This window comes from Pongo abelii, chromosome 10, assembly GCF_028885655.2.
Source record: "Pongo abelii isolate AG06213 chromosome 10, NHGRI_mPonAbe1-v2.0_pri, whole genome shotgun sequence".
Taxonomy (NCBI): Eukaryota; Metazoa; Chordata; class Mammalia; order Primates; family Hominidae; genus Pongo; species Pongo abelii.
This window is the reverse complement of record NC_071995.2, coordinates 94,068,080-94,094,427: the sequence shown is the minus strand read 5'-3', so window position 1 is coordinate 94,094,427 and position 26,348 is coordinate 94,068,080. Positions and strand designations below refer to the sequence as shown.

At 41.1% G+C, this 26,348-nt stretch overlaps 1 protein-coding gene across 16 annotated transcripts in view; it reads left to right on the top strand.

The window, feature by feature from the left end:
* The window catches only part of USP44 (ubiquitin specific peptidase 44), a 37,339-nt gene that overhangs the window by 5,782 nt on the left and 5,209 nt on the right, over positions 1 to 26,348 (top strand). For 3 of the 16 annotated variants that reach the window (XM_024257422.3, XM_002823592.6, XM_054527507.2), the window contains exons 2-5: positions 12,405 to 13,905; positions 17,970 to 18,165; positions 21,908 to 22,016; positions 25,529 to 25,734. In XM_024257422.3, the coding sequence (XP_024113190.1) occupies positions 12,475 to 13,905; positions 17,970 to 18,165; positions 21,908 to 22,016; positions 25,529 to 25,734 (1,942 nt within the window). In that variant the 5' untranslated portion in view covers positions 12,405 to 12,474. The other 13 variants (XM_054527513.2, XM_054527516.2, XM_054527518.2 and 10 more) reach the window with 10 other exon arrangements.

The following is a 26,348-nucleotide window of genomic DNA, read 5'->3' as shown; positions in this document are numbered from 1 at the left end:
TAATTTGTTCATTCAAAAATATTGAACCCCTTTCTGTGTACCAAGCACTGTGCTTGACCTTTGGCGTTTTACAAACATTTCTTAAGAGGACAGAATACTATGGTGGTTCCGTGAAGTAAATGGAAAATGGAAAATTGCTTATACGAGTGGGTAAGATTTACCCTAATTACTACAAACTATGGATAAAGTTGTTTTCATTCTTATCCAAATGAATTGTGGTGGTTAGTAATTCCTAAGGCCTACTTCCTACCGAAATTACCATTTCTTCCTATCTTTTATTATGGAAAATAACAAATCATACAACTTTTAATAGCCTGTAGAGGATCTGTTTAGTTTATTTGTTACTGTTTAAAGAAAAATGTTTTGTTACAAAAATTATCTTCATTAAAATAGTCAACATATTCTCCCTCTGGGAGATTTAAAGTTTTTTTTTTTGTTTTTTTTTGTTTTTGTTTTTTAATGAGATGGTTACTGTGACACTTTTATTTTTAAATGTATTCTATTTTATGCCCAGTGGTACTTATATTTCTTCTTTCTTTAATAGAGTTAGAATGTATATGTGTTCCTGTAAAATATGAATGCCCATTTCTTATGAAAATAGTTTATATCCCAATTATGAAGAGTTTTAAAAATTAAATATTCACAATAAGATTTGTTAAAAACATCTTAACAAAAGATGTTTGGGAAGTGGTTAGTCATATATGAGAGTAGAAAAGTGTATATTGTTCCAAAGTTCAAAGGCTTTTATGTGCCATGTTAAGAAGTTTAGATTTAGCTTGTGGTCTTTCAAGACTTTAAACAATCTTAATATTTATAAAATCGTGGCTATTTTAGAAATACCTTAATATTGATAAAATTGTGGTTATAAGACACTAAGACATATAAAATGTAAATATTGTATGATGATTATTTGACTAAATATGAGCTGTGGTGGGGGGAAGCTTCTTAATAGTGAATGAAAATGCTATCTTAGTGTCTTCAGATTTTAACATATAGATTAATTCTTTTTTTCTTTATTTTTCCACACTATACAGATGTATAGACTAATTCTTTTTAGGAATGTATTTTTGCCATTTCCCTCATTCTGTCACTTTATTAAATAGTAATTTAAATTGACTTTTTTGTGCATTTATTCTTCATGGTAACTTCCTGACTTTCATTAAAATATTTTTTTAAAGAAGGGATCTGAAAATTGAGCTACTGATTACGCCAATTAGATCTATATTACATTATTCATACCATTGACCTTTGGTACCTGATATCCTCTTGTAAGAACCTCCAGGGCTTACAGCTGTATCGTCCCTTTCCATGCTTTCTTTCCAAGTGTCTTCATAAACTGAGGTCGAAAGAGAGTGGCCGGCTGAAAAGTTTATTATGTCAAAGATAACTAAAATTGGCTGGGCGCGGTGGCTCACGCCTGTAATCCCAGCACTTTGGGAGGTCGAGGCGGGTGGATCACAAGGTCAGGAGATCAAGACCATCCTGGCTAACACGGTGAAACCCCGTCTCTACTAAAAAATACAAAAAATTAGCCGGGCATGGTGGCGGCGGGCACCTGTAGTCCCAGCTACTTGGGAGGCTGAGGCAGGAGAATGGCGTGAACTCGGGAGGCGGAGCTTGCAGTGAGCCGAAATCGCGCCACTGCACTCCAGCCTGGACGACAGAGTGAGACTCCGTCTCAAAAAAAAAAAAAAAAGATAACTAAAATTTACAGTGGAATGTTCGTTTGTTTGTTTTTGTTTTGTTTTGTTTTGGGTTTTTTGTTTGTTTGTTTTGTTTTGTTTTTTTGTTTTTTGAGATGCAGTCTCCCTCTATCTCCCTGGCTGGAGTGCAGTGGCGCGATCTCGGCTTGCTGCAAACTCCACCTCCTGGTTTCACGCCATTCTTCTGCCTCAGCCTCCGGAGTAGCTGGGACTACAAGCGCCCGCCACCACGCCTGGCTAATTTTTTTGTATTTTTTGTAGAGACTGGGTTTCACTGTGTTAGCCAGGATGGTCTCAATCTCCTGACCTCGTGATCCGCCCGCCTCGGCCTCCCAAAGTGCTGGGATTACAGGCGTGAGCCACCGCCTGTAATGTTAGTTTTTGAAGTAAAAAAATTTAGCTACCCCTCTGATTTTTCAGTAACTCTTGTAGCTTTCAAGTAGCTGGGGACTATAGTCACTCACTGCCACGCGTGGATTTTTTAAAATTATTTGACTAGAGATGAGATCTCACAATATTGCTGGATAAACATCCTTCTTGTCTCTTTTTTTCTTCTTTTTTTCTAGAGACAGGGTCTTGCTATGTTGCCCAGTTTGGGACTTAATATTTTCTTTTTTTTTTTTTTTTTTTGAGACAGAGTCTTACTCTGTCTCCCAGGCTGGACTGCTGCAGTGGCACAATCTCGGCCCACTGCAACCACCACCGCCTCCCGGGTTCAAGTGATTCTCCTGACTCAGCCTCCCAAGTAGCTGGGACTACAGGTGCGTGCCACCACGCCCGGCTAATTTTTGTATTTTTAGTAGAGACGGGATTTCACCATGTTGGCCAGGCTGGTCTCGAACTCCTGACCTCAAGTGATCCACCTGCCTCAGCTTCCCAAAGTGCTGGGATTACAGTCATGAGTCACAGCGCCCGGCAGGACTTATTATTTTCTTTTTTTTTTTTTTTTTGAGACAGTCTCCTTCTGTCACCCAGGCTGGAGTGCAGTGGTGCTATCTCGGCTTACTGCAAGCTCCGCCTCCTGGGTTCACACCATTCTCCTGGGTCAGCCTCCTGAGTAGCTGGGACTACAGGCGCCTGCCACTACACCTGGCTAATTTTTTGTATTTTTTAGTAGACGGGTTTCACCATGGTAGCCAGGATGGTCTCTATCTCCTGACCTCATGATCCACCCGCCTCAGCCTCCCAAAGTGCTGGGATTACAGGTGTGAGCCACCACGCCCGGCCAAGGACTTACTGTTTTCAACCTCTGGTTTTTTTGTTTGTTTTTTTTTTTTTGAGATGGAGTCTTGCTCTGTCACCCAGGCTGGAGTGCAGTGGCTCACTGCAACCTCCGCCTCCAGGGTTCAAGCGATTCTCCTGCCTCAGCCTCCCGAGTAGCTGGGATTATGGGTGCCCACCACCACAACCAGCTAATTTTTGTATTTTTAGTAGAGACAGGGTTTTCACCATGTTGGCCAGGATGGTCTCGAACTCCTCAGGTGATCTGCCCACCTTGGCCTCCCAAAGTGCTGGGATTACAAGCGTAAGCCACTGTGCCTGGCCTATTTTCAACCTCTGATTCAAATATCATAAAGAGGATGACCTGCAGTTAATGCTAGTTGGTTGCTCCAAGAATTTGGTAGCCTGAAAAAATATAGCTGTACATCTATACAATCTTCATAAAGCCCTGAGAGAATTTTTAGGTTAAAAGATGATGTTTGGGATATAGTCTTTTCCTGACCATAAGGAGCCTACCCAACAGTTAGGTGGCAGAGTAAGGATGTATGCAAACATAACACAAGGATTCACATTTGGCAAGTGGCATAATGTTAGCACAATCCAAAGTCCTTTAAGAAATTAAAGAAGGCTGGGCATAGTGTCTCATGCCTATAATCCCAACATTTTGGAAGGCCAAGGCGAGAGGATCACTTGAGGCCAGGAGTTTGAGACCAGCCTGGGCAAAATGATGAAACTCCATCTCTACAAAAAATATAAAAGTTAGCCAGGCATGGTGTCACACGCCTGTAATCCCAGCTACTTGGGAGGCTGAGGTGGGAGGATCACTTGAGCCTGCAACAACAGAGGTTGCAGTGAGCCAAGATCACACCACTGCAGTCCAGCCCGGGCAACAGAGTGAGACCCTGCCTCAAAAAAAAAAAAAATGGAGATGATATTATTTTTGACTAAAAAGATTTTATGAAGGAGTTGGACCTTGGAGGATGAAGATGAGTTCTGGAGATTAGCTGGGGCTGACTTTTTGGCTGGCGTGCACATGACAAGTAGAAGGGTAATAAGGGAAAGATAGGTTAGAATCTGATTGTGGAGGATTTTGAAAGCAAGACTGACAAATGTATATGTTTTTATTGAAATATTTGTCAAACTATTATGAAATTAGTATCAATCAGCATTTTTTAAATGAAATGGAATATCAGCATACTTTTTTGTTTTGTTTTTTTGAGACAGGGTCTTGCACTTTTGCTGAGGCTGCAGTGCAGTGGCACCATCATGGCTCGCTGCAGCCTTGACCTCCCCATGCTTAGGTGATCCTCCCACCTCAGCCTCCCAAGTAGCTGGGCTTATAGGCACACGCAACTGTGCCAGGTAATTTTTGCATATTTTGTTTCACTATGTTGCCCAGGCTGCTCTTGAACTCCTGAGCTCAAGCAATCTGCCCACTTTGGCCTCCCAAATTGCTAGGACTTTGTATTCTGAGCATGAGCCACTGTGCCCAGCTGGAATTAATTATTCTTTTTTTTTTTTTTTTAAACAGAGTTTCACTCTGTCGCCCAGGCTGGAGTGTAGTGGTGCCATCTTGGCTCACTGCAACCTCCACCTCCCAGGTTCAAGCAATTCTGCCTCAGCCTCCCGAGCAGCTGGGATTACAGGCACCTGCCGCCATGCCCGGCTAATTTTTTGTATTTTTAGTAGAGACAGGGTTTCACCATGTTGACCAGGCTGGTCTTGAACTCCTGACCTCAAATGATCTACCCGCCTTGGCCTCCCAAAGTGCTGAGATTATAGGCGTGAGCCACTGCTCCTGGCCCAGAATATGTTATTCTTTTTTTTTTTTTTTTTTTTTTTTTGTGACGGAGTCTCACTCTGTTGCCCAGGCATGATCTCGGCTCACTGCAAGCTCCACCTCCTGGGTTCATGCCATTCTCCTGCCTCAGCCTCCTGAGTAGCTGGGACTACCGGCGCCCACCATCACACCCAGCTAATTTTTTTTTTTTTTTTTTTTGTATTTTTAGTAGAGAGGGGGTTTCACCGTGTTAGCCAGGATGGTCTCAATCTCCTGACCTCGTGATCCACCCGCCTCGGCCTCCAAAAGTGCTGGGATTACAGGCGTGAGCCACTGCGCCCAGCTACATTATTCTTTTAAGGATTGTTTGTAAAGCATTTGTTCCAGAGTGTGTGTGTTATATGTGTACACCTATTTACTGGGGTGTGAGGTAAAATTTTTGAGTCTCAAAGTTCAAAAGCCTCTGCATTATTGAACTACAGGGAACTACTGGAGGATTTTAAGTAGAAGAGTTAAAGGCTCACACAAGCTGAGGGGAGCAGGGAATGGGTTATTATTGTGCCCATTAGGCACAGAGTTTAAGTTTTGCAAAATGAAAAGAGTTATGGAATGGATGGTTGTGCAACAAAGTAAATGTGTGTAATACTACTACACTGTACAGTTAAAAGTGGTGAAGATACATTTTGTTACGTGTATTTTACTAGAATTTTAAAAAGATAAAACAAATGGTGTTTTTGTTTGTTTGTTTGTTTTTGAGATGGAGTCTTGCTCTTTCGCCCAGGCTGTAGTGCAGTAGCGCAATCTTGGCTCACTGCAACCTCCACCTGCCAGGTTCAAGCAATTCTCCTGCCTCAGCCTCCCAAGTAGCTGGGACTACAGGCCCGCGCCACCATGCCCAGCTAATTTGTTGTATTTTTAGTAGAGACAGGTTTCACCATGCTGGGCAGGCTGGTGTTGAACTCCTGACCTCATGATCCGCCTGCCTTGGCCTCCCAAAGTGCTGGGATTACAGGCGTGAGCCACTGCGCCTGGCCAAAACAAATGTTTTAAATTGCTACTTCCATGGGGAGATCGGGGGAATTTTTTTTCCTCTCTTTCCCAATTTTTCTGTAATGAATATGTTTTGCTTTCATAATGAGGAAATTAAAATTATAATTTTTTCATCAAAAAAAGAGTTAAAGGCTCAGAGCAAACTTGAAGGTTAATTTGGTGGGATAGTATGCAGGAGAGAGTCCAGATGATGGGAGACCGGTTTGGAGGCTACCAAAATATTGTACTCCAGGAACAATATAATAAAATCCATGAGAGTGATAGCTGTGGAAATGAAAAGTAATAGAGACTTAGGGAACAATAACCCTAAGTATATAGGAGTAAAAAAGATGGGAGGGAGAGCAGGGTGTGGTGGCTCACGCCTGTAATCCCAGCACTTTGGGAGGCTGAGGGTGGGCAGATCACCTGAGGCCAGGAGTTTGAGACCAGCCTGGCCAACATGGTGAAACCCCATCTGTACTAAAAATACAAAATTTGCCTTGCGTGGTGGCATGTGCCTGTAATCCCAGCTACTCGGGAGGCTGAGGCAGGAGAATCACTTGAACCCGGGAGGCAGAGGTTGCAGTGAGCCAAGATCACACCATTGCACTCCAGCCTGGGCAAAAAGACTGAAACTTCACTCAAAAAAAAAAAAAAAAAAAAAAAAGATGGAAGGGAGGAGTAAAGAAAATCCTTAAGATTTCTAGCCTAGGTCCTAGAATGATAATATAGTATGTGTTAGAGAAAAATACTCGATAAAAAGCTAATTTGGGAAGGTAAGTTGCATAGGTAAGCTGACTTTGGGTTGTGCCTGAGACTGGTTCAAAAAGGTTAGGGCTAAGGATAAAGTCTGGGTAGTTAGCTGTCTAGAACTGATGATCAGACCTCTGCTGGAACCTCTGTAGGATGAGTTCATTATCAGAAGAGGTTTGAAGAGCTACAAAAATACAACAGGAAGGTATTACACTGCATGCTAAACTCTAGGTTGTAGGTTACAAAGGGCTGTAATTTGAGTAAATAGAAATTAATTTCAGAGAGTCCTCACTGAGGTGAGTATAAGCAGTTTTATGCTGTCGAACTGTAACAAGTTAAATATATTACCTATGATATTTGATTTTGGAGTTTGATGTATACTGTTGATTAAAAATCCCTTATAAGATCATCTATTTCTCTCCTAATCATTTTAGCTTTTTGTTTAATAAATGCCTCAATGATATACTGATTCTACATAAAATTAGCTTTCAATAAGTCAAATATAGTTGTTTAACTTTAGAGATTTGCTGAAGGGAATTTTTAAAATGCATGCTCAGTCATAGGTGTGAAAAGTATGAAGAGCTTGAATGGCTTTCTTTGAACAAATTAAATTTTTTATTGTCTTTTTGCACTGAAGAATGATAAAAAAGCTTTCAGAATATTTATAAATACATCTTTCTTTAAAAATGAAAATAGTATACTTGGTGTTTAGAAAGCCATTTCATTGGGCCGGGTGCGGTGGCTCATGCCTGTAATCCCAGCACTTTGGGAGGCCGAGGCAGGCAGATCACGAGGTCAGGAGACTATCCTGGCTAACATGGTGAAACCCTGTCTCTACTAAAAATACAAAAAAATTAGCTGGCCATGGTGGCGGGCGCCTGTAGTCCCACCTACTCGGGAGGCTGAGGCAGGAGAATGGTGTGAACCCAGGAGGCAGAGCTTGCAGTGAGCCTAGGTCGCACCACTGCACTCCAGCCTGGTCGACAGAGCAAGACTCTGTCTCAAAAAAAAAAAAAAGCCATTTCATTGACAAGTCACACTGGTGAAAAAAGAAAAAGAAGAAAAAAGCCATTTGATAGCTACTGATTTGAATTTGGAGTGTGAAACATTTTTTAAATGCATGAGAATTATAGCATAGTTTTAATCCTTATAGATTTCATTCCAAGCATCCTGTTTGTAAGGTGCTATTATATTGGTACAGGTAATATTTTGTCAGAATCTGCATGAGGGATATAAAAATGTTTTATCAGGTAATACCTCTTTAAAATGAATATACTGCCAAAAATCATACATCCAATCTGCTGATGCCAGAGCTAATGGATAGCTTCACAGCGGTGGATTAGCAAATGAAAAGAGGTGCTCTGAACCCAGTAGAGGAATATAGGAAGTGTCAAGAAAATACTCCCATCCTCCTTTCTTTCCTCCAAGATCTTAGATCTTTGTGTGATGAGGCCCCTTTGGGATACCCTAGTTACTGTCTGAGTTACAGGAGATCTCTGGAGACAGCAGCCTGGCTCTGCAGCTCCTGCTTTCCGCCATGCCCTTGCCTCTGTTGTCTACCCCTTACTGATTTCTTTCATAAGTAGACAGGGTAAGTGGGCCCCCTGCCCTAAAATATTAATCTCGTGATCTGTCATTCCACTATTCTGGTTTCATGTCTATTTTTAAAAAGATTTTATCTTTGAGAGACCCCCTTTTAAAATGCAAATTCCCCTGGGAGAGGTCAGACCTTAGTTCTTAGCTAACATCTTGATTATCTGTTAGTACCTTAGCTGGGCTTAGTACACATTTGGCTGAGAAGAAGGAATCCCTGGCTAAAAGTGATCAACTAGAAGGAAACTAGCATTTATAATAATAATTTATTATTATTTTATTGCTATTGGCAGCTGAGATGTACTCAGGGCCATATTATTAAGTGCCAGGAGTTGTTCTAAGTTAATTCCCTCAACAACCCTATTGGTATTATTACCACTGTTACTTTACAGATAAGAAAACTGAGGTATGTAGCACATAATTTATGGTCACATGGTAAATCCTGTCAAGTGTTAAACTCAGGGATTTAGATTCCAGGGTGTGTTCGCTCACCGTTTTAGTGTAATCCCTCTCTTCTACCGTGATGTCTCTCAGATAGATGAAATCTAATCAAGATTTCACCCTTTTCACAATTTTGTATCAAATAGAATGATGTGTTTAATTATAGATGCCACTTCCCTTTGAAGGTCAAGTACTTTGTTATTATCTAAATAGATTTTTTAGCAATAGCTTCAATGAAACAGGTACTTTTTTTGTATTCAAGGGAATTTGCAGAGTAGAGAAAGGAGTAAAGAGGCTAGTGTACAATTTAGCACATACTTAACACTATCTGAGCTGTTTTTATTTAAAACATGTTATTTTTAAAATTTTGAAAGTATAGATTAATAAAGAAAGTATAGTAATTTGCAGTCCCATTACCCAGAGATAACCTCAGAATAAATGTATTCTCACCAGGCTTTTTTCTACTGAGCCTTTTCTGAAAGTGTTAACTCATTCTACGTCTTTAAAATTTTGGAATGAAATGATCTTTTTTGCTGGCATTTCCTTCTTCATCTCTGCAAGGATGTTGAACTAATAATTATTTTCAGCCTGGCATGGTGGCTCACGCCTGTAATCCCAGCACTTTGGGAGGCCAAGGCAGGCAGATCACGCGGTCAGGAGCTCAAGACTAGCCTGGCCAACATGGTGAAACCCTGTCTCTACTAAAAATACAAAAATTAGGTGGACATGGTGACGTATGCCTGTAATCCCAGCTACTCGGGAGGCTGAGGCAGGAGAATCGCTTGAACCCAGGAGGTGGAGGTTGCAGTGAGCTAAGATAGCACCACTGCGCTCCAGCCTGGGCGACAGAGTGAGACTCTGTCTCAAAAAATAAAATAATGTAAAAATTATTTTCTATGATTTGCTAGAAACATGTTTCACTAAATTTTCTCTGTATTCATTTTATCATTTTGAATAAAAGGTAATACGGAGTCTTGGATTCTTCCCTTAACCTCCGAATTGAGTAAGTTTTCTCAACCAATGTTTGTTAAGCACTAATTCTACCTCTGCCCCTTTCTTCAAAACTGCTATACTCCTGCAGCTTTAATTTCCTTATAATTTCTGGACTGCTAGTCTCTCTTAATCACTCGTCCCTTCTCCAGAGCTCTTTGTAATTCAGATCCCTCTGTAACCCACAGATCTGATCATATCATCCTCCTCTACAGATTTCTTCAGTGACTCTATGTTGCTCATAGGCCCTAGAAGCAAGCTTGGGGATGATTAGGGCAAGTAATTCTCTGAGTCCCAGGTACCAGTGAGTGGCCTTAGCAGAGGAGTTGCTGGTGTGCGCAGACTTCAGGTGGCCACATGCCCTTGGCCTTGGTGACTACACATTAATAGAGGAGGGCCACAGCAAGGATCCCCTAAAGTGGTTGTTTAGGTCTAGATGCAGACCATGCTACTGTGTGTTGAGAGTAGACTGTTGGTGGCAGTAAGGACAGAAGTGGAGAGACCATCTGGGAGCCTTACTGCAGTAATCCAGGTAAGACTTGATTGTAGCTTGGATCAGGCTGGTGGCAGTAGAGGCACTAAGTAAGTCAGATTCTCAGTATATTTTGAAGGTAGAATCAATCATTTTTCCTGAAGGATTGATTTAGAGAGAGAGAGTCAAGGATGACTCTAAGGTTTCTTACCTCAGTACAGAAAGATGTGGGATAGTGGAATATATTAATCACTGATGTCTCAGTTTTGCCATTAGCAACTATTGTCAAATCCTAGGTGTTCTAATAAAGTACCATATCTGACCAGATTTTAAACCTCTGGAAATTTTTAGAGAGAGAAGTAAATTTAAAATGTGCACTTAAAACGTGTGAAATGGGGGCCGGGCACGGTGGCTCACGCCTGTAATCCTAGCACTTTGGGAGGGTTAGGCGGGTGGATCACTTGAGGCCAGGAGTTCGAGACCAGCCTAGGCAACATGGTGAAACTATGTCTGTACCAAAAATACAAAAATTAGCCAGGCATAATGGCACGTGCCTGTGGTCTCAGCTACTGGGGACGCTGAGGTGGGAGAATCGCTTGAACCTGGGAGGTGGAGGTTGCAGTCAGCTGAGACTGCACCACTGCAGTCCAGCCTAGGTGACAGAATAAGACCCTATCTCAAAAAAAAAAAAAAAAGGGGAAAAAAAAGAAAAGAAAGAAACGTGAACATGTGAGAGTTGGGACTGGTCAGTACCTGATACCTAAAAATTAAGGAGTGAATATGAGATTTTACAAAAAGAGGTGGGAAGGAACCAAAAATCAACTGCTTTTGCAGTTTTCCTAAGGCCTGGAGGTGGCACTTGCAGGTACCATTGAAATTCACAGTTTCAACTGCCCTAAAAATTTAATGCCTTGGTCATGATACATAGGGTGTTTTTAGTGTTCCGTAACGAAGTCTCCACCCAAACCCTGAAATTTGTCTTTGATTTGTATTAAATCAATGAAAAAAGTGTTTTGTGATCACGACTTTTTAAGTAAGATTTCTGTTCATTACATGTAAATAACTTACAGCAGAAGTGTTCCTGACTTTAACTGATAAAGGAACAAGTTCTGTGTCAAAAATCACATAAGCTTTTTTTAAAAAATAAGCTTATAATTTCAGATAGGTTTAGGCCTGCTAGAATGTAATAAAAGCTTATTGCCACCCACTTCATAGTCTTCCTCTTTTTCTCTTTATTTCCTTGTATGTTTCTGAGAATATTCAAATACAAAAGCACATTCTCTTCTTCTGTCTTTGTCTTTCCCTGAAGCCAGCTGTGAAGTCTGCTCGGCCTCAGAGTATGTTATAGAGCCGTGAATTAAAGGCAATTATTGATTGACGAAATGGAAAAAAATAAGTTTAATGGTAATATGATTTATTTAAATAGGGTAATAAGATTTGTTCACTATAGCTACAATTAAAACTACCTTATTTATTGAGCATTTACCATGTGTCAGATAAATATTCTCTCTCAGTTCTTCAACAATTCAATTGAAGTTGGTATGATTTTCCCTCTTTTACAGATGGTTTAGAGAAGTTAAAACATTTGCTCAAAATCATACATTTAACAGTGTGTGGCAAAGGTACAATTCAAACCTACGTTTTTCTGCCTTAAAACTTACCTTTTCATCTTTGATTATGCTTTATTAACTCCACATAAGGCTCAGAATGTTTATAAATATTTGTGAGATATATTTGGGTCTTGCCAACCCCTGTCTTTAAGAAAAGGGGCCAGGCACAGTGGTTCACGCCTGTAATCCCAGCACTTTGGGAGGCCAAGGCGGGTAGATGACCCGAGCTCAGGAGTTCAAGACCAGCCTGGGCAACATGACGAAACCCTGTCTCTAGTAAAAATACGAAAAACAAATTAGCTGCATGTGGTGGTGCACTCCTATAATCCCAGCTACTCGGGAGGCTGAGGCACGACAATCACGTGAGCCCAGGAGGCAGAGGTTGCCGTGAGCTGAGATCACACCACTGCACTCCAGCCTGGGCCACAGAGCAAGACTCTGTCTCAAAAAAAAAAAAAAAAAAAAAAGGGAATGCAGTTTTGGAAACTGCCCTCAGACTACTGGATAAAAAGGATAGATCTTAAGCTATTTCAGTGGAAAGTGATTACTACTCATATTTCACCACTAGATGGTGGCAGAAAGTTAAAAACAAAAGCTAAAGGCGACTCAGAGAAAGTGAAGTGTCTGTGCTTTCAGAGCAAGGTGGATGTGAGGTTAGGGAAGTTTACAGAGGGAAATGTGAGAACTGCCAATGGTATTATGATAAGCAGCCTAGAAATTGGGAGCAGAGGACACAAATCTTTATTATTCTTGGGAAAAAATATGAAAAATATTAGCGTCTTGTTATTAACACTTGACATTGTTCTGTTTAGTTTTCAGATGCTTCAAGTGTTGTGAACAGAGACTTGTTTGGATTATGCATTTCTCAGCTAGACTAAATAAATGCTAGCAATGGATAAGTGCAAACATGTTGGGCAGCTGCGGCTTGCTCAAGACCATTCCAGCCTCAACCCTCAGAAATGGCACTGTGTGGACTGCAATACGACCGAGTCCATTTGGGCTTGCCTTAGCTGCTCCCATGTTGCCTGTGGAAGATACATTGAAGAGCATGCACTCAAGCACTTTCAAGAAAGCAGTCATCCTGTTGCATTGGAGGTGAATGAGATGTATGTTTTTTGCTACCTTTGTGATGATTATGTTCTGAATGATAATGCAACTGGAGACCTGAAGTTACTACGAAGTACATTAAGTGCCATCAAAAGTCAAAATTATCACTGCACAACTCGTAGTGGGAGGTTTTTACGGTCCGTGGGTACAAGTGATGATTCTTATTTCTTATATGACAGTGCCCAATCTCTGCTTCAAAATGAAGATCAAATGTATACTGCTCTTTGGCACAGGAGAAGGATACTAATGGGTAAAATCTTTCGAACATGGTTTGAACAATCACCCATTGGAAGAAAAAAGCAAGAAGAACCATTTCAGGAAAAAATAGTAGTAAAAAGAGAAGTAAAGAAAAGACGGCAAGAATTGGAGTATCGAGTTAAAGCAGAATTGGAAAGTATGCCTCCAAGAAAGAGCTTACGTTTACAAGGGCTCGCTCAGTCGACCATAATAGAAATAGTTTCTGTTCAGGTGCCAGCACAAACGCCAGCATCACCAGCAAAAGATAAAGTACTCTCTACCTCAGAAAATGAAAGATCTCAAAAAGTCAGTGACTCCTCAGTTAAACGAAGGCCAATAGTAACTCCTGGTGTAACAGGATTGAGAAATTTGGGAAATACTTGCTATATGAATTCTGTTCTTCAGGTGTTGAGTCATTTACTTATTTTTCGACAATGTTTTTTAAAGCTTGATCTGAACCAATGGCTGGCTATGACTGCTAGCGAGAAGACAAGATCTTCTTGTAAGCATCCACTAGTCACAGATACAGTAGTATATCACATGAATGAATGTCAGGAAAAAGATACAGGTTTTGTTCGTTCCAGACAATCAAGTCTGTCATCAGGACTAAGTGGTGGAGCATCAAAAAGTAGAAAGATGGAACTTATTCAGCCAAAGGAGCCAACCTCACAGTACATTTCTCTTTGTCATGAATTGCATACTTTGTTCCAAGTCATGTGGTCTGGAAAGTGGGCGTTGGTCTCACCATTTGCTATGCTACACTCAGTGTGGAGACTCATTCCTGCCTTTCGTGGTTACGCCCAACAAGACGCTCAGGAATTTCTTTGTGAACTTTTAGATAAAATACAACGTGAATTAGAGACAACTGGTACCAGTTTACCAGCTCTTATCCCCACTTCTCAAAGGAAACTCATCAAACAAGTTCTGAATGTTGTAAATAACATTTTTCATGGACAACTTCTTAGTCAGGTATGGATTTTTTAAAATCTTATTTTCATCATGGGGAGTTCATAAAGTGTAGCCTATAAAAAGGCATATTCTATGTATATCTAGTGTGTTGAGCTAGTACCATTTTCAGGTCAAAATAGATTGTTTTTATAAATATGTATAGAGAAATCAGCTCACTCATTTACAATTCCTTCTTTCATGAATCATTGGAAGTAGTTTTGCATCCATGGTAACAAAAGCTTTTGGAGGGAGGGAGAAATCAGGAGACGGAGCTCTCTAGGTTACCAATATTACATTCATTATCTGAGGGATTGAGAAGAGGAGGGTTTAATCCCAGAGGGAACGGATTTAAAGATGCTGCTATTCTCGGGATGAAAATGGTGCACATGGCCGGGCGTGGGGGCTCACGCCTATAATCCCAGCACTTTGGGAAGCCAAGGCGGGTAGATCACCTGAAGTCAGGAGTTCAAGACCAGCCTGACCAACATGGTGTAACCCCGTCTCTACTAAAAATACAAAAGTCAGCTGAGTGTGGTGGCAGACGCCTGTAATCTCAGCTACTTGGGAGGCTGAGTCAGGAGAATCGCTTGAACCCAGGAGGTGGAGGTTGCAATGAGCTGAGATCACGCCATTGCACTCCAGCCTGGGTGACAGAGCGAGACTCCGTCTCAAAAAAAAAACCCACCAAAAAAAGAAAGAAAATGGTGCACACTTGAGCAATTTCAGGGACCAAGGAGTAGCCCTGGCCTCCAGGGCTGTAATGGCTGTAATGGCTTTTCCTTTCTATTTTTTATTTTTTTTATAGAAACAAGGTCTCCCTGTGTTGCCTAGGCTGGTCTCAAACTCCTGGGCTCAAGCAGTCCTCCCGCTTTGGCCTCTCAAAGTGCTGGGATTACAGGCATGAGGCACTACACCCAGACTGGGATGGCTTTTTGTGTGTTTTTGCTTTTGTTTTTGTTTTTTTTGTTTAATTCAAGAAAATTCTCAAAATGTCTGGCCCTGGCACTACTGAGTCCTTAGACTATAAAATCAAAGGGTCATGGTCTGAGAGCTTTAACAAGTAGGTAGGGAAATTTTAAGGTAAACAAATGTGATTTCATCTAGAATAATCTTAAATCATTTTCCTTTGTTTTAATTACTACTCAAAAGTTTCCTTTGTCATGATAAGGTAGACTATAAAACCAGAACCTTCGAAGTAAAGGTTCTCTATACTGAGTGGACTTATTGGTGAACTGTTAATAGACATAAGGTTCTCTACTTTCCCATAACACACAGATTTAAACAAAAATTTTTTTATAACTGAGGCTATTAGGCTTTTAGGTCATTTTCTTCCCCCTGCACACCTGCCTCTGTTCTTCAGTTCAACTTTCATTGTAATAAGGCCATCTTTTGTTTTTATAGCATACTTTCCTAGAATGTGGTTTAAGTATTTCAGATGTAATTCTTCTTAAGGAATATCTATGAAGTTTATTTTTCAGTGTTTCAGAAATGCAAAGACTTTGTGTCAATTAGCAAATAAGAACTGTACTGCAATTTTACTTCTCCATCTTTCTCTGTCATTTCCTTTTTATGCAAAAGTTTTAAAATACACTGTTACAGAGTGCAACATATAGTTGCAGGAAACCTATATAATATAGGAAATCTATATAGAAGAAAAGAAAAATCATTCTCTAATCCTATAACCCCACAATCCATAGGTAAAATTATTTATATCTTGGTATATTCTCTAGTCTTTTATTCTCCTGCACATATAAACATATTTTTCCCATAATTGGTCATTTTGCATTTATCTGCTTTTCCCATTTAATATTGTAATGATTTTCCAGTAATTAAAAATATTTCATCATTCTTTTCAAAATATTTCAATGTTCATAATTTTTTTGTATTTTTTTTTGGTATATTTCTGCTATTTAACATCATACATTTTTTTTTGGTTGTTGTTGTTTTTTGAGACGGAGTCTTGCTCTGTTGCCCAGGCTGGAGTGCAGTGGTGTGATCTCGGCTCACTGCAAGCTCCACCTCCTGGGTTCATGCCATTCTCCTGCCTCAGCCTCCCAAGTAGCTGGGACTACAAGCACCCACCACCACACCCGGCTAATTTTTTGTATTTTTAGTAGAGACGGGGTTTCACCATGTTAGCCAGGATGGTCTCGATCTCCTGACCTTGTGATCCTCCAGCCTCGGCCTCCCAAAGTGCTGGATTACAGGCATGAGCCACTGCGCCCGGCCACATCATATGTTTATACTGTAACTTAACCATTCCCCTATTGTTGACTGTTTTTAATTTTTTCATTATTATAATGTCATCAATTAATTTTTCCTTATGACAGAGTCCTAGAAGTTGACTTTGTCAGAATAAGACTTCTGATACTTGGTGACAAAGTTCTTTCCAGAAAGTGTTTTTCTTTTATATCTATCTATCTATGTATATATATATATATATATATATATATATATATATATATATTTCCAGTCGTATGAAAGTGGCTATGTGCTTGTTTTTTCCTTTATAAATGAATTTTGAAATTAATAAAAATGATTGTACCAGCTTTTTGCTTCTCTTTCTTTAATACACTCTTAGGGAACTGGTTCTCAGGAGATTTAAGACAGTTGGTTGCTGTAATGGCTTTTCCTTTCTATTTTTTATTTTTTTTATAGAAACAAGGTCTCCCTGTGTTGCCTAGGCTGGTCTCAAACTCCTGGGCTCAAGCAGTCCTCCCGCTTTGGCCTCTCAAAGTGCTGGGATTACAGGCATGAGGCACTACACCCAGACTGGGATGGCTTTTTGTGTGTTTTTGCTTTTGTTTTTGTTTTTTTTGTTTAATTCAAGAAAATTCTCAAAATGTCTGGCCCTGGCACTACTGAGTCCTTAGACTATAAACGCCAGGAGAGTTCTTTGTGTCAATTTGTGAAATCTAAAATCTGTATTAGAACTGGCTTCTTTATTTTCTTGCCTGTGCCAGGACTATAGCTTGTATGAAAGAGGTTCTTTATAATATTTCATATCATATGTGAATTGTTAGTTCATGGAGTCTGCCTTCAATTATGTGCAGTGTTTGTTGGCATTAAATCCTGCTGAATGTTTCACTGAAGTTACTATTCATTTCCTTCCCGGTTGCTACATTGCCTATGTAAGTTGTTAAAACAGCTCCATGTTTTTCGTGTTTTCTGTGTTTGGATGGGGATTTTAATGGGATGTTTGCTTTAAGTAGGAGTATGACATCATTATTTATGTCATATATCTTGTCTTTTGAAATTATCAGTTGTCAGGTCCTCAAAATCTGCATAATGAAAAGATAGTATTTTACTTGTAATATGGTTAAGATTGGATTGGGTTAAGAGGTTATAGGATTTGGGGTTAGGAAGAAAAATCAGCAAAAGATGAAGGCGAGGCCGGGCATGGTGGCTCACGCCTGTAATCCCAGCACTTTGGCAGGCCGAGGTGGGCGGAGCACCTAAAGTCAGGAGTTCAAGACCATCCTGGCCAACATGGCGAAAGTCCGTCTTTACTAAAAATAGAAAAATTAGCTGGGTGTGGTAGCTGGCGCCTGTAGTCCAGCTACTCAGGAGGCTGAGGCAGGAGAATCGCTTGAACCTAAGAGCCAGAGGTTGCAGTGAGCCGAGATTGCGCCATTGCACCCTAGCACTGGAGACAGAGCGAGACTCCATCTCAAAAAAAAAAGATGAAAGGGAAACAGTGAGGAACCTCAAGCCTAATGACATAAATACATTAAACTCTTAATGCATGTGCATGTACATCATATGTATGTATCTATGTATACATATGCATAGTGTTTCCATTCAGTGTGTCCACAGTTTGGATTTTTACCTAAATTTAATGCCCTTAGAGCTTTTTGAATGCCCGGTAGTTAAAGCAACCAATTCAAGATGGCTCTGATAACAATCTTTTGGAAGGAAAAATCATAATGAAAGATTTCCTGACAAGAATATAAGGCAGATTATTCAGAATCCTAATGGTGCATTTTCATAAGAAAAGTTTATTTAGTGGCAGTGACCTCTAGTGAAAAGAGTTAATGTTTTGATGGAAAGATTATAATCTTAGGAACTCATATTCTCATTTGCAGGTTACATGTCTTGCATGTGACAACAAATCAAATACCATAGAACCTTTCTGGGACTTGTCATTGGAGTTTCCAGAAAGATATCAATGCAGTGGAAAAGATATTGCTTCCCAGCCATGTCTGGTTACTGAAATGTTGGCCAAATTTACAGAAACTGAAGCTTTAGAAGGAAAAATCTACGTATGTGACCAGTGTAACTGTGAGTAAAGATGGTGTGTTCTTGGTGCTTTCCTAGGAATGATAAAGAGAAATGCAGATGAGAGGAAGCTGAAAGAAATCTTTAGCAGTTATGAAAATGAACTTTTTTTCAGTTCGTCAAAAGAAACAGACATTTTCACTTTATAATTGGCATTTATGAACTATGCATTTGTTTGGCCATATTGATGGAATTTAAATTGTTTCTGATCTTGTAGACAATTTTGGAGAGAGAAGATTCATAACAAGTTGAAATATGATATGTGGAGCAAGATAAAGTAGCAAAGAGGAATAATGAAAGGAAAGCATGCCATGTAGTGTGAATGAAACACTTGCTTTCTGAGCTTTTTTTGGCTATATATCAAAATGATATGTAGATAAATGTAGGTGTGTGTGTCTATATACATAAAATAGGAAATAATATATGCAGGACTGCTGCTGTGGAGATTGGCTTCATCAAAACAAAGATTTATTCAAAACCATGCACTGTCGCTTCTGTGTTAGTTATTCCCAGTGTCTATAGATAGAGGTGAGATACTGTCAAGGTTCTCACATTCCTAATGGAGGAAGCAGATAGACAGGATCCACTATGATAAGTGCTCTAATAGAGGAGACCACAGGAACCTGACACTGGGGGTGAAACAGCCACTTCAGTTAAAAGAGAAGCGTCTTTGGCCAGGCGCAGTGGCTCACGCCTGTAATCCTAGCATGTTGGGAGGCCGAGGTGGGCAGATCACCCGAGGTCAGGAGTTCAAGACCAGCCTGGCCAATGTGGTGAAACCTCGTCTCTACTAAAAATACAAAAGTTAGCTGGACATGGTGGCACACACTTGTAATCCCAGCTACTCAGGAGGCTGAGGCAGGAGAATTGCTTGAACCCAGGAGGCAGAGGTTGCAGTGAGCTGAGATTGTGCCACTGCACTCCAGCCTGAGCAAGAGTGAAACTCTGTCTCAAAAAAAAAAAACAAACAACAACAAAACAAAAAAAGAAGCATCTTCCTCCAAGGAAACGGTGTATAAAACCACATCAGATCTGCTGTGTTGGCCAGGTGCAGTGGCTCACGCCTGTAATCCTAACACTTTGGGAGGCCGAGGCAGGTGGATCGCTTGAGGTCAGGAGTTCAAGACCAGCCTGGCCAACATGGCAAAACCCCGTCTCTACTAAAAATATAGAAATTAGCCGGGTGTGGTGAAACGCATCCGTAATCCCAGCTACTTGGGAGGCTGAGGCAGGAGAATCTCTTGAACCCAGGAGGTGGAGGTTGCAGTGAGCCAAGATCGTGCCACTGCACTCCAGCCTGGATGACAGAACAAGCCTCTGTCTCAAAAAACACACACAAAAAGATCTACTATGTCTTTATCTCCTCTGTCGATGTGTATATATAGTGGGAGTTAAGCTATGAGGATGCAAAGGCATAAGAATGATCGAGTGTGGGCCAGGCACGGTGGCTAACACCTGTAATCCCAGCACTTTGGGAGGTTGAGGCGGGCGGATCATCTGAGGTCAGGAGTTCGAGACCAGCCTGGCCAACATGGTGAAACCCCATTTCTACTAAAAATACAAAAATTAGCCGGGCGTGGTGGCGTGCGCCTGTAATCCCAGCTACTCAAGAGGCCGAGGCAGGAGAATCACCTGAACCTGGGAGGGGGAGGTTGCAGTGAGCCGAGATCGTGCCATTGCACTCCAGCCTGGGCGACATTGCAAGACTCTGTCTCAAAAAAAAAAAAAGAATGATCCAGTGGACTTTACAGATTCAGGGGAGAGGGTGGGAGGGGTGAGGGATAAAACACTACACATTGGGTACAGTGTACCCTGCTCGGGTGATGGGTTTACCAAAATCTCAGAAATCACTACTACAGAACTTATTTATGTAACCAAACACCACCTGTATCCCAAAAACCTATTGAAATTTTAAAAAAGAATAAGATATACTTACATAGCATCTTAGTATTTATACTATATATAGTATAAACATATAGTGTAGTATAGTATACTATATAGTAAACTATAGTATAGTTTATACTAGTTTATACTATAGTATATATATTTTTTCAGGTATTGTCCCTAATTTCCCTATCTCACAAATAGATTCTAAGGCTTTAGATACTAAACTTTTAACGTCAACAAAAAATAGGATATTCCCACATTGAAGAAATGTTATATCAATTGATGGTTTCCTGGAATGACTTTAACACTTTTTTCTGAGTGCTGTCTAATGTGAACACATAAAGTAGCCTTAAATTTATAAGGTTTTATAAAAAATAAATCTTTGTCAAAGTTGTTATGATGAAGTATTATTTTTTCTTGGACATAAATGTGGTGAGTCCCAGATGCTTTCATCACCAAATTTGGGGGTGATGTTATGAATGCAGAATATGGTTTTATAGCAAATTTCTATGTGTTTACTAAAGCTACCAAATACAGGCCTAAAAGAGCTGCTTTAACACAGCAATGCAAATGTTCACAATTATACGCCGAGGAGTTGACATCCCCTATCTGGCTACCCTTGGACCGGATATGCTAGGAGACAATCCAGAGGTAGGTCCAGGACATTCAGCAGCAGCCAGATACCTGGATCGCAGGATTAGACACCTGGAAGAAAGGCCAGCAAAGGTGGCTTAGAGCTCAGCTTCATAGTGGACTGAGCCTGCTTACCACGTGAGAAGCAGTTGCTGCCATGGCTAGAGTCGGAGCTGGTGTACAAGTTGAAGGATAGCTCCTGGACATCAGGAGCAAACTGTAGCCGATGGCCCAGCTGCAGGACAGTCCATAGGTGGACCTCTAGGGAAGCAGAAGGGACAAAAAGAAGAATCCTCAGTTCCAGCTGTCTAAGATCTAGTTCTAAAAGAGCAAAAGCAAAACGCTTGAGTGAGGGAGGCCTCAGAGCTGGTAAAGTCCTGCTTTCCTAGGCCATTGGCCAGGGCTGGGGTGGTCCCCAGGAAAAGTGGAGGGATGTTCTGGGCAATCAGGACCTTCCTCTGGGTTTCTGACTAGCCTTAGTAAATGAACTGACCACACACTTTTTTTTTCTTTTTTCTTTTTTAAGTCTTTTGACCACAAACTTTTAAATTAAGAGTTTGGGAAATGTATATTAAAATGTTTAGGGAATGTTGTAACTTTTCCTATTAATTGGTATAGCCAGTTCCATTTAAAAATATTATTATGGCTGGGTGCAGTGGCTCATGCCTGTAATCCCACCACTTTGGGAGGACAAGGCAGGTGGATCACAAGGTCAGGAGTTCAAGACCAGCCTGGACAACATAGTGAAACCCTGTATCTACTGAAAATACAAAAATTAGCCAGGCGTGGTGGCGTGTACCTATAGTCCCAGTTACTTGGGAGGCTGAGGCAGGAGAATTGCTTGAACCCAGGAGGCAGAGGTTGTGGTGAGTCGAGATCACGCCACTGCACTCCAGCCTGGGCAACAGATTGAGACTCTGTAAATAAATAAATAAATAAATATATTATAGCAGTATACTTTGTTCTGTTACATTATATGCAAGATTATTATTAAATCATGTACTTGATTACAGATCTGTCTAACTTGACTACCTCATAAGTTTTTTGTTTAATTGTGGATCATGAGTTTCTCGAGGGCAAAGCCCATGTCTATCTCTAGCACAGTACAATGCCTGGAACACAGTACATACTTTTCATTTCTGACTTAATTAAAAAGAAGATTCACTCCGCTTTTCCCTGCATCTTTAAATTAAATTTGATTTTTATTCTTTCTTTGATGTTACAGCAAAGCGTAGAAGGTTTTCCTCCAAACCAGTTGTACTCACAGAAGCCCAGAAACAACTTATGATATGCCACCTACCTCAGGTTCTCAGACTGCACCTCAAACGATTCAGGTCTGTAGTAGGACCAGTTGCAAAGTGATCATTCCTTGTGCTTATAATGCTTCAAAACTTAAAGAATGCATGTTATAATTTTTTCCCCTTACTTTAATCACCATTCTGACAAATGAATTAACTTTTAATGCCATATACTTGGCTAATAAATGACTTACATTTGCTTATGTATTTATTTATTTAGAGATCGAGTCTCACTCTGTCACCTAGGCTGGCGATAGGGTTTTACCATGTTGCCCAGGCTGGTCTCAAACTCCTGGGCTCAAGCGATCCACCCACGTGGGCCTCCCAAAGTGCTGGCCGGGCAAGGTGGCTCAGGCCTGTAATCCTAGCACTTGGGGAGGCCGAGGCAGGTGGATCACCTGAGGTTAGGAGTTCGAGACCAGCCTGGCCAACATGGTGAAACCCCATCTCTACTAAAAATACAAAAATGTAGCCGGGCATGGTGGCTCATGCCTGTAATCCTAGCTGCTCAGGAGGCTGAGTCAGGAGAATCGCTTGAACCTGGGAGGTAGAGGTTGCAGTGAGCCAATATCGCGCCGTTGCACTCCAGCCTGGGCGACAGAGTCAGACTCCATCTCAAACATACATATGTACATACAATACATACATAAACATAAAAATAAAAATACAAAAATTAGCCAAGCGTGGTGATGCATGCCTGTAATTCCAGCTACTTGGGAGGCTGAGGCAGGAGAATCACTTGAACCCTGGAGGCAGAGGTTGCAGTGAGCCAACATCATACCATTGCACTGTAGCCTGAGCGACAGAGCAAGACTCTGTTTCAAGAAAAAAAAAGAAGAAAAATGTTGAGATGACAGGTGTGAGCCACTGTGCCTGGCAGAATATTTCTAACACCTTTGATGTCCCCTGTGTGTGCCTGTCAATCTTGTTCCTTTCCCCTCTTCAGAAGCAAACCATTATGAATTTGGGATATAGTATTACCTTATTGTTCTTTATCAGTTTATTGTATCTCTCTCTTTTTTTTTTTTTTTTTTTTTTTTTTTTGATAGAGACAGGGTTTTGCCATGTTGCCCAGGCTAATCTGGAAACTCCTGAGCTCAGGCAATCTGCTCGCCTCAGCTTTCCAATGTGCTAGGATTACAGGCATGAGCCACCGCACCTGGCTGAGAGATACTGGAAAAACCGAAATCAGTTTCTCCTACCATACTCTTACAACAGAGAATACGAATGTGACCTCTGTTTACCAAAATGTGTAGGAGATTTCTCCCCACCAAGCAAGTCATCAGTTCTGCAGTGGATGTGAGCTGGGTGTCCTCTAATTTAATTTAGTTCTGACACTGTCTACCTGGAGGTAGCATCAGATCCCACAGATGGAGAGCTCAGTCCCACAAGACTGACCCCCACTTCAGACACCAGTCATAACTCCAGGTTTGTGGAAATTCTGACCAACCTGTTGGCTGTAAACTTAATGGGATTCCCACAAGCCGCTCCCCTGGTTTGATTAATTTGCTAGAGGGCCCCCACAGAACTCAGGGAAACCTTTGTGTTTACCCGTTTATTACAAAGGAGAGTTTCAAGGATCCATATGAACAGCCAGATGGAAGTCATGTGTAGGGCATGGCTTGTGGGAAGGGGCGTATAGGTTCCACACCCTCCCTGGGGGTCCTGCCTTCCGGGGACCTCAGCATGGTTAGCTATCTGGAAGCTCCGGAAGCCCATCCTTTTGGGTTTTTATGGAGGCTTCAGTACATAGGCATGACTGATTACATCTTTCAGCCCCATTCCCTTTGGGGGTTGGGGGCAGTGTTTGGAAGGAAGCTGAAAGTCCCAATCCTCTAGTCATTCCCGGGTCTTTCCTGTGACTTGCCCACATCCTGAAGCTATCCAGGGGTTGCCAGCCACTAGTTGTCTCATTAGTATACAAAAGACACACTTGTTTTTTTTTTTTTTTTTGAGCCAGAGTTTCGCTTTTGTCGCCCAGGCTGGAGTGCAATGGCGCAATCTCGGCTCACTGCAACCTCTGCCTCCCGGGTTCAAGCGATTCTCCTGCCTCAGCCTCCCCAGTAACTGGTATTACAGGTATGCGCCATCACGCCCAGCTAATTTTTGTATTTTTAGTAGAGACAGGGTTTCACCATTGTTGGCCAGGCTGGTCTTGAACTCCTGACCTCAGGTGATCCACCCGCCTTGGCCTCCCAAAGTGCTGGGATTGCAGGCGTGAGCCACCATGCCCAGCCAAGACACTCATCACTCCAGAGATTCCAAGAATTTTAGGAGATGTGTCTTAGGAAACTGGAAGGAAAACCAAATATATATTTCACAACCCCACAGAGAGATTGCAATATGACTTATGGTCAAGCAGATAACAATTTGCATGGTTCATCTTTAGTTCTGTGCCATTTTACACTGGACTAAGCATTTTCACTTTTTTTTTCCATCACAAAACTATGTTCTTGTCTCTCCCTTCTCTACCTGCTGTTATTGGTCTGAAGCTCATGTTTTAGTACTTTACTACTATATTTTTATCTATGTCTGCCTTGTCTCTCTACCATACTACCCCAAACTGGATTATAATCTCTTGAACTACCATGTTACATTATTTTCCCCTCGTAGCACCAACTCATTATGCATATTGATAAACACATTGCTTGCCATGCTGAGATCCAGTAATGGGAAGTATGACCAGCAGACTGAGAAAATGACAGGATAAGGGCATTCTTTCAGTTCTGTCACCAATGGGCGGTTGTGCTGACTTATACACACAGCAAGGGGACTTGCTTATACACAAGCAACAACAGTTCCTGTTGTTTTAGTCTGAAAATCTCTGAAGTGTTCTGAGGAAATAGAGGTGCCCTGTTTTGTTTTCCTCCATACCTGGCCAAGAAAGATCCAGATTGTAGCTCCTATCTGGGATAACCCTCTTCATATCCTGGCAAGACAATAAGGAATTAAAAACCCTTTGGTGGGGCTGGGCACAGTGGCTCATACCTGTAATCCCAGCGCTTTGGAAGGCCAAGGCAGGAGGATCACTTGCGGTCAGGAGTTCAAGACCAGCCTGGCCAACATGGTAAAGTCCTGTCTCTATTACTAAAAATACAAAAATTAGCCGGACATGATGGCACACAGCTGCAGTCCCAGCAGGAAAATGGCTTGAACCTGAGAGGCAGAGGTTGCAGTAAGCCAAGATCGTGCCATTGCACTCCAGCCTAGGTAACAGAGCAAGACTCCATCTCAAAAACAACAAAAAACAAAAAAAACCCAACCCTTTCATGGCCTTGACTTTTACCTGTTAGGGGGTAAATACCCCCATAAGGCAATACTTTCCCAAAAATTAAATTTTTTTTCCCTACATTATCATCTAATACAAGAAGGCAAAATACGCCAAAATTTCTCCATTTATAGCCAGCTTCAGCATTGAAATAATTTTATATTACATATGATACTTTGTATTCCATGCTGCCTGGGGTCATCTGTTACAAGTGTCTAGACCTAGTACATGGTTATTTTCCCTTAATCGTGTTGATAATTTTACACTGGTTTGTTCACAGGTGGTCAGGACATAATAACCGAGAGAAGATTGGTGTTCATGTTGGCTTTGAGGAAATCTTAAACATGGAGCCCTATTGCTGCAGGGAGACCCTGAAATCCCTCAGACCAGAATGCTTTATCTATGACTTGTCCGCGGTGGTGATGCACCATGGGAAAGGATTTGGCTCAGGGCACTACACTGCCTACTGCTATAATTCTGAAGGAGGTATAGATAAGAAAAAGTGTTTTATCTTGGGTTGGACTTGGAGGCTGGAGTTCAGGCTTTAACCGATTTCTAAATTGACTACTAAATCATAAACAAAGCTACTCGACCACTTATTTTCTTAGGGAGAGTGCCTCTGCAGGTACTAAAAAATGAGAGTTAATGCATGAAATATTTTCTGTAGGTTTTGCAGTACTTTTGACTAAGGGCTGGAGGGATATAATAATGAGGATAGTCTTGTTGCTAACTAAAAGTCAGAGTGTTAACTTTTCTTAAAGATACACTTCAAAAAGCAGATCTTATGTTTACTGGTTTACTTCAGTTAATTTCGTTAAAGGAATAGGGTACCTAATGAACTGGGGGATCACAGATATTTGGAACAAACACTGCGTTCAAGTTTAACATACAAAACTCACTTATTTTCTGCCTTCTAGGATAGTCTAGTTCTAGCAAAAGTGATTGGATTGAGATTTTATTTTTTACTCCCCCACCCCACCTTTTTTTTTTGTGAGATGGAGTCTCGCTCTGTCGCCCAGGCTGGAGTGCAGTGGCATGATCTCGGCTCACTGCAACCTCCGCCTGCAGGGTTTAAGCAATTCTCCTGCCTCAGCCTCCCA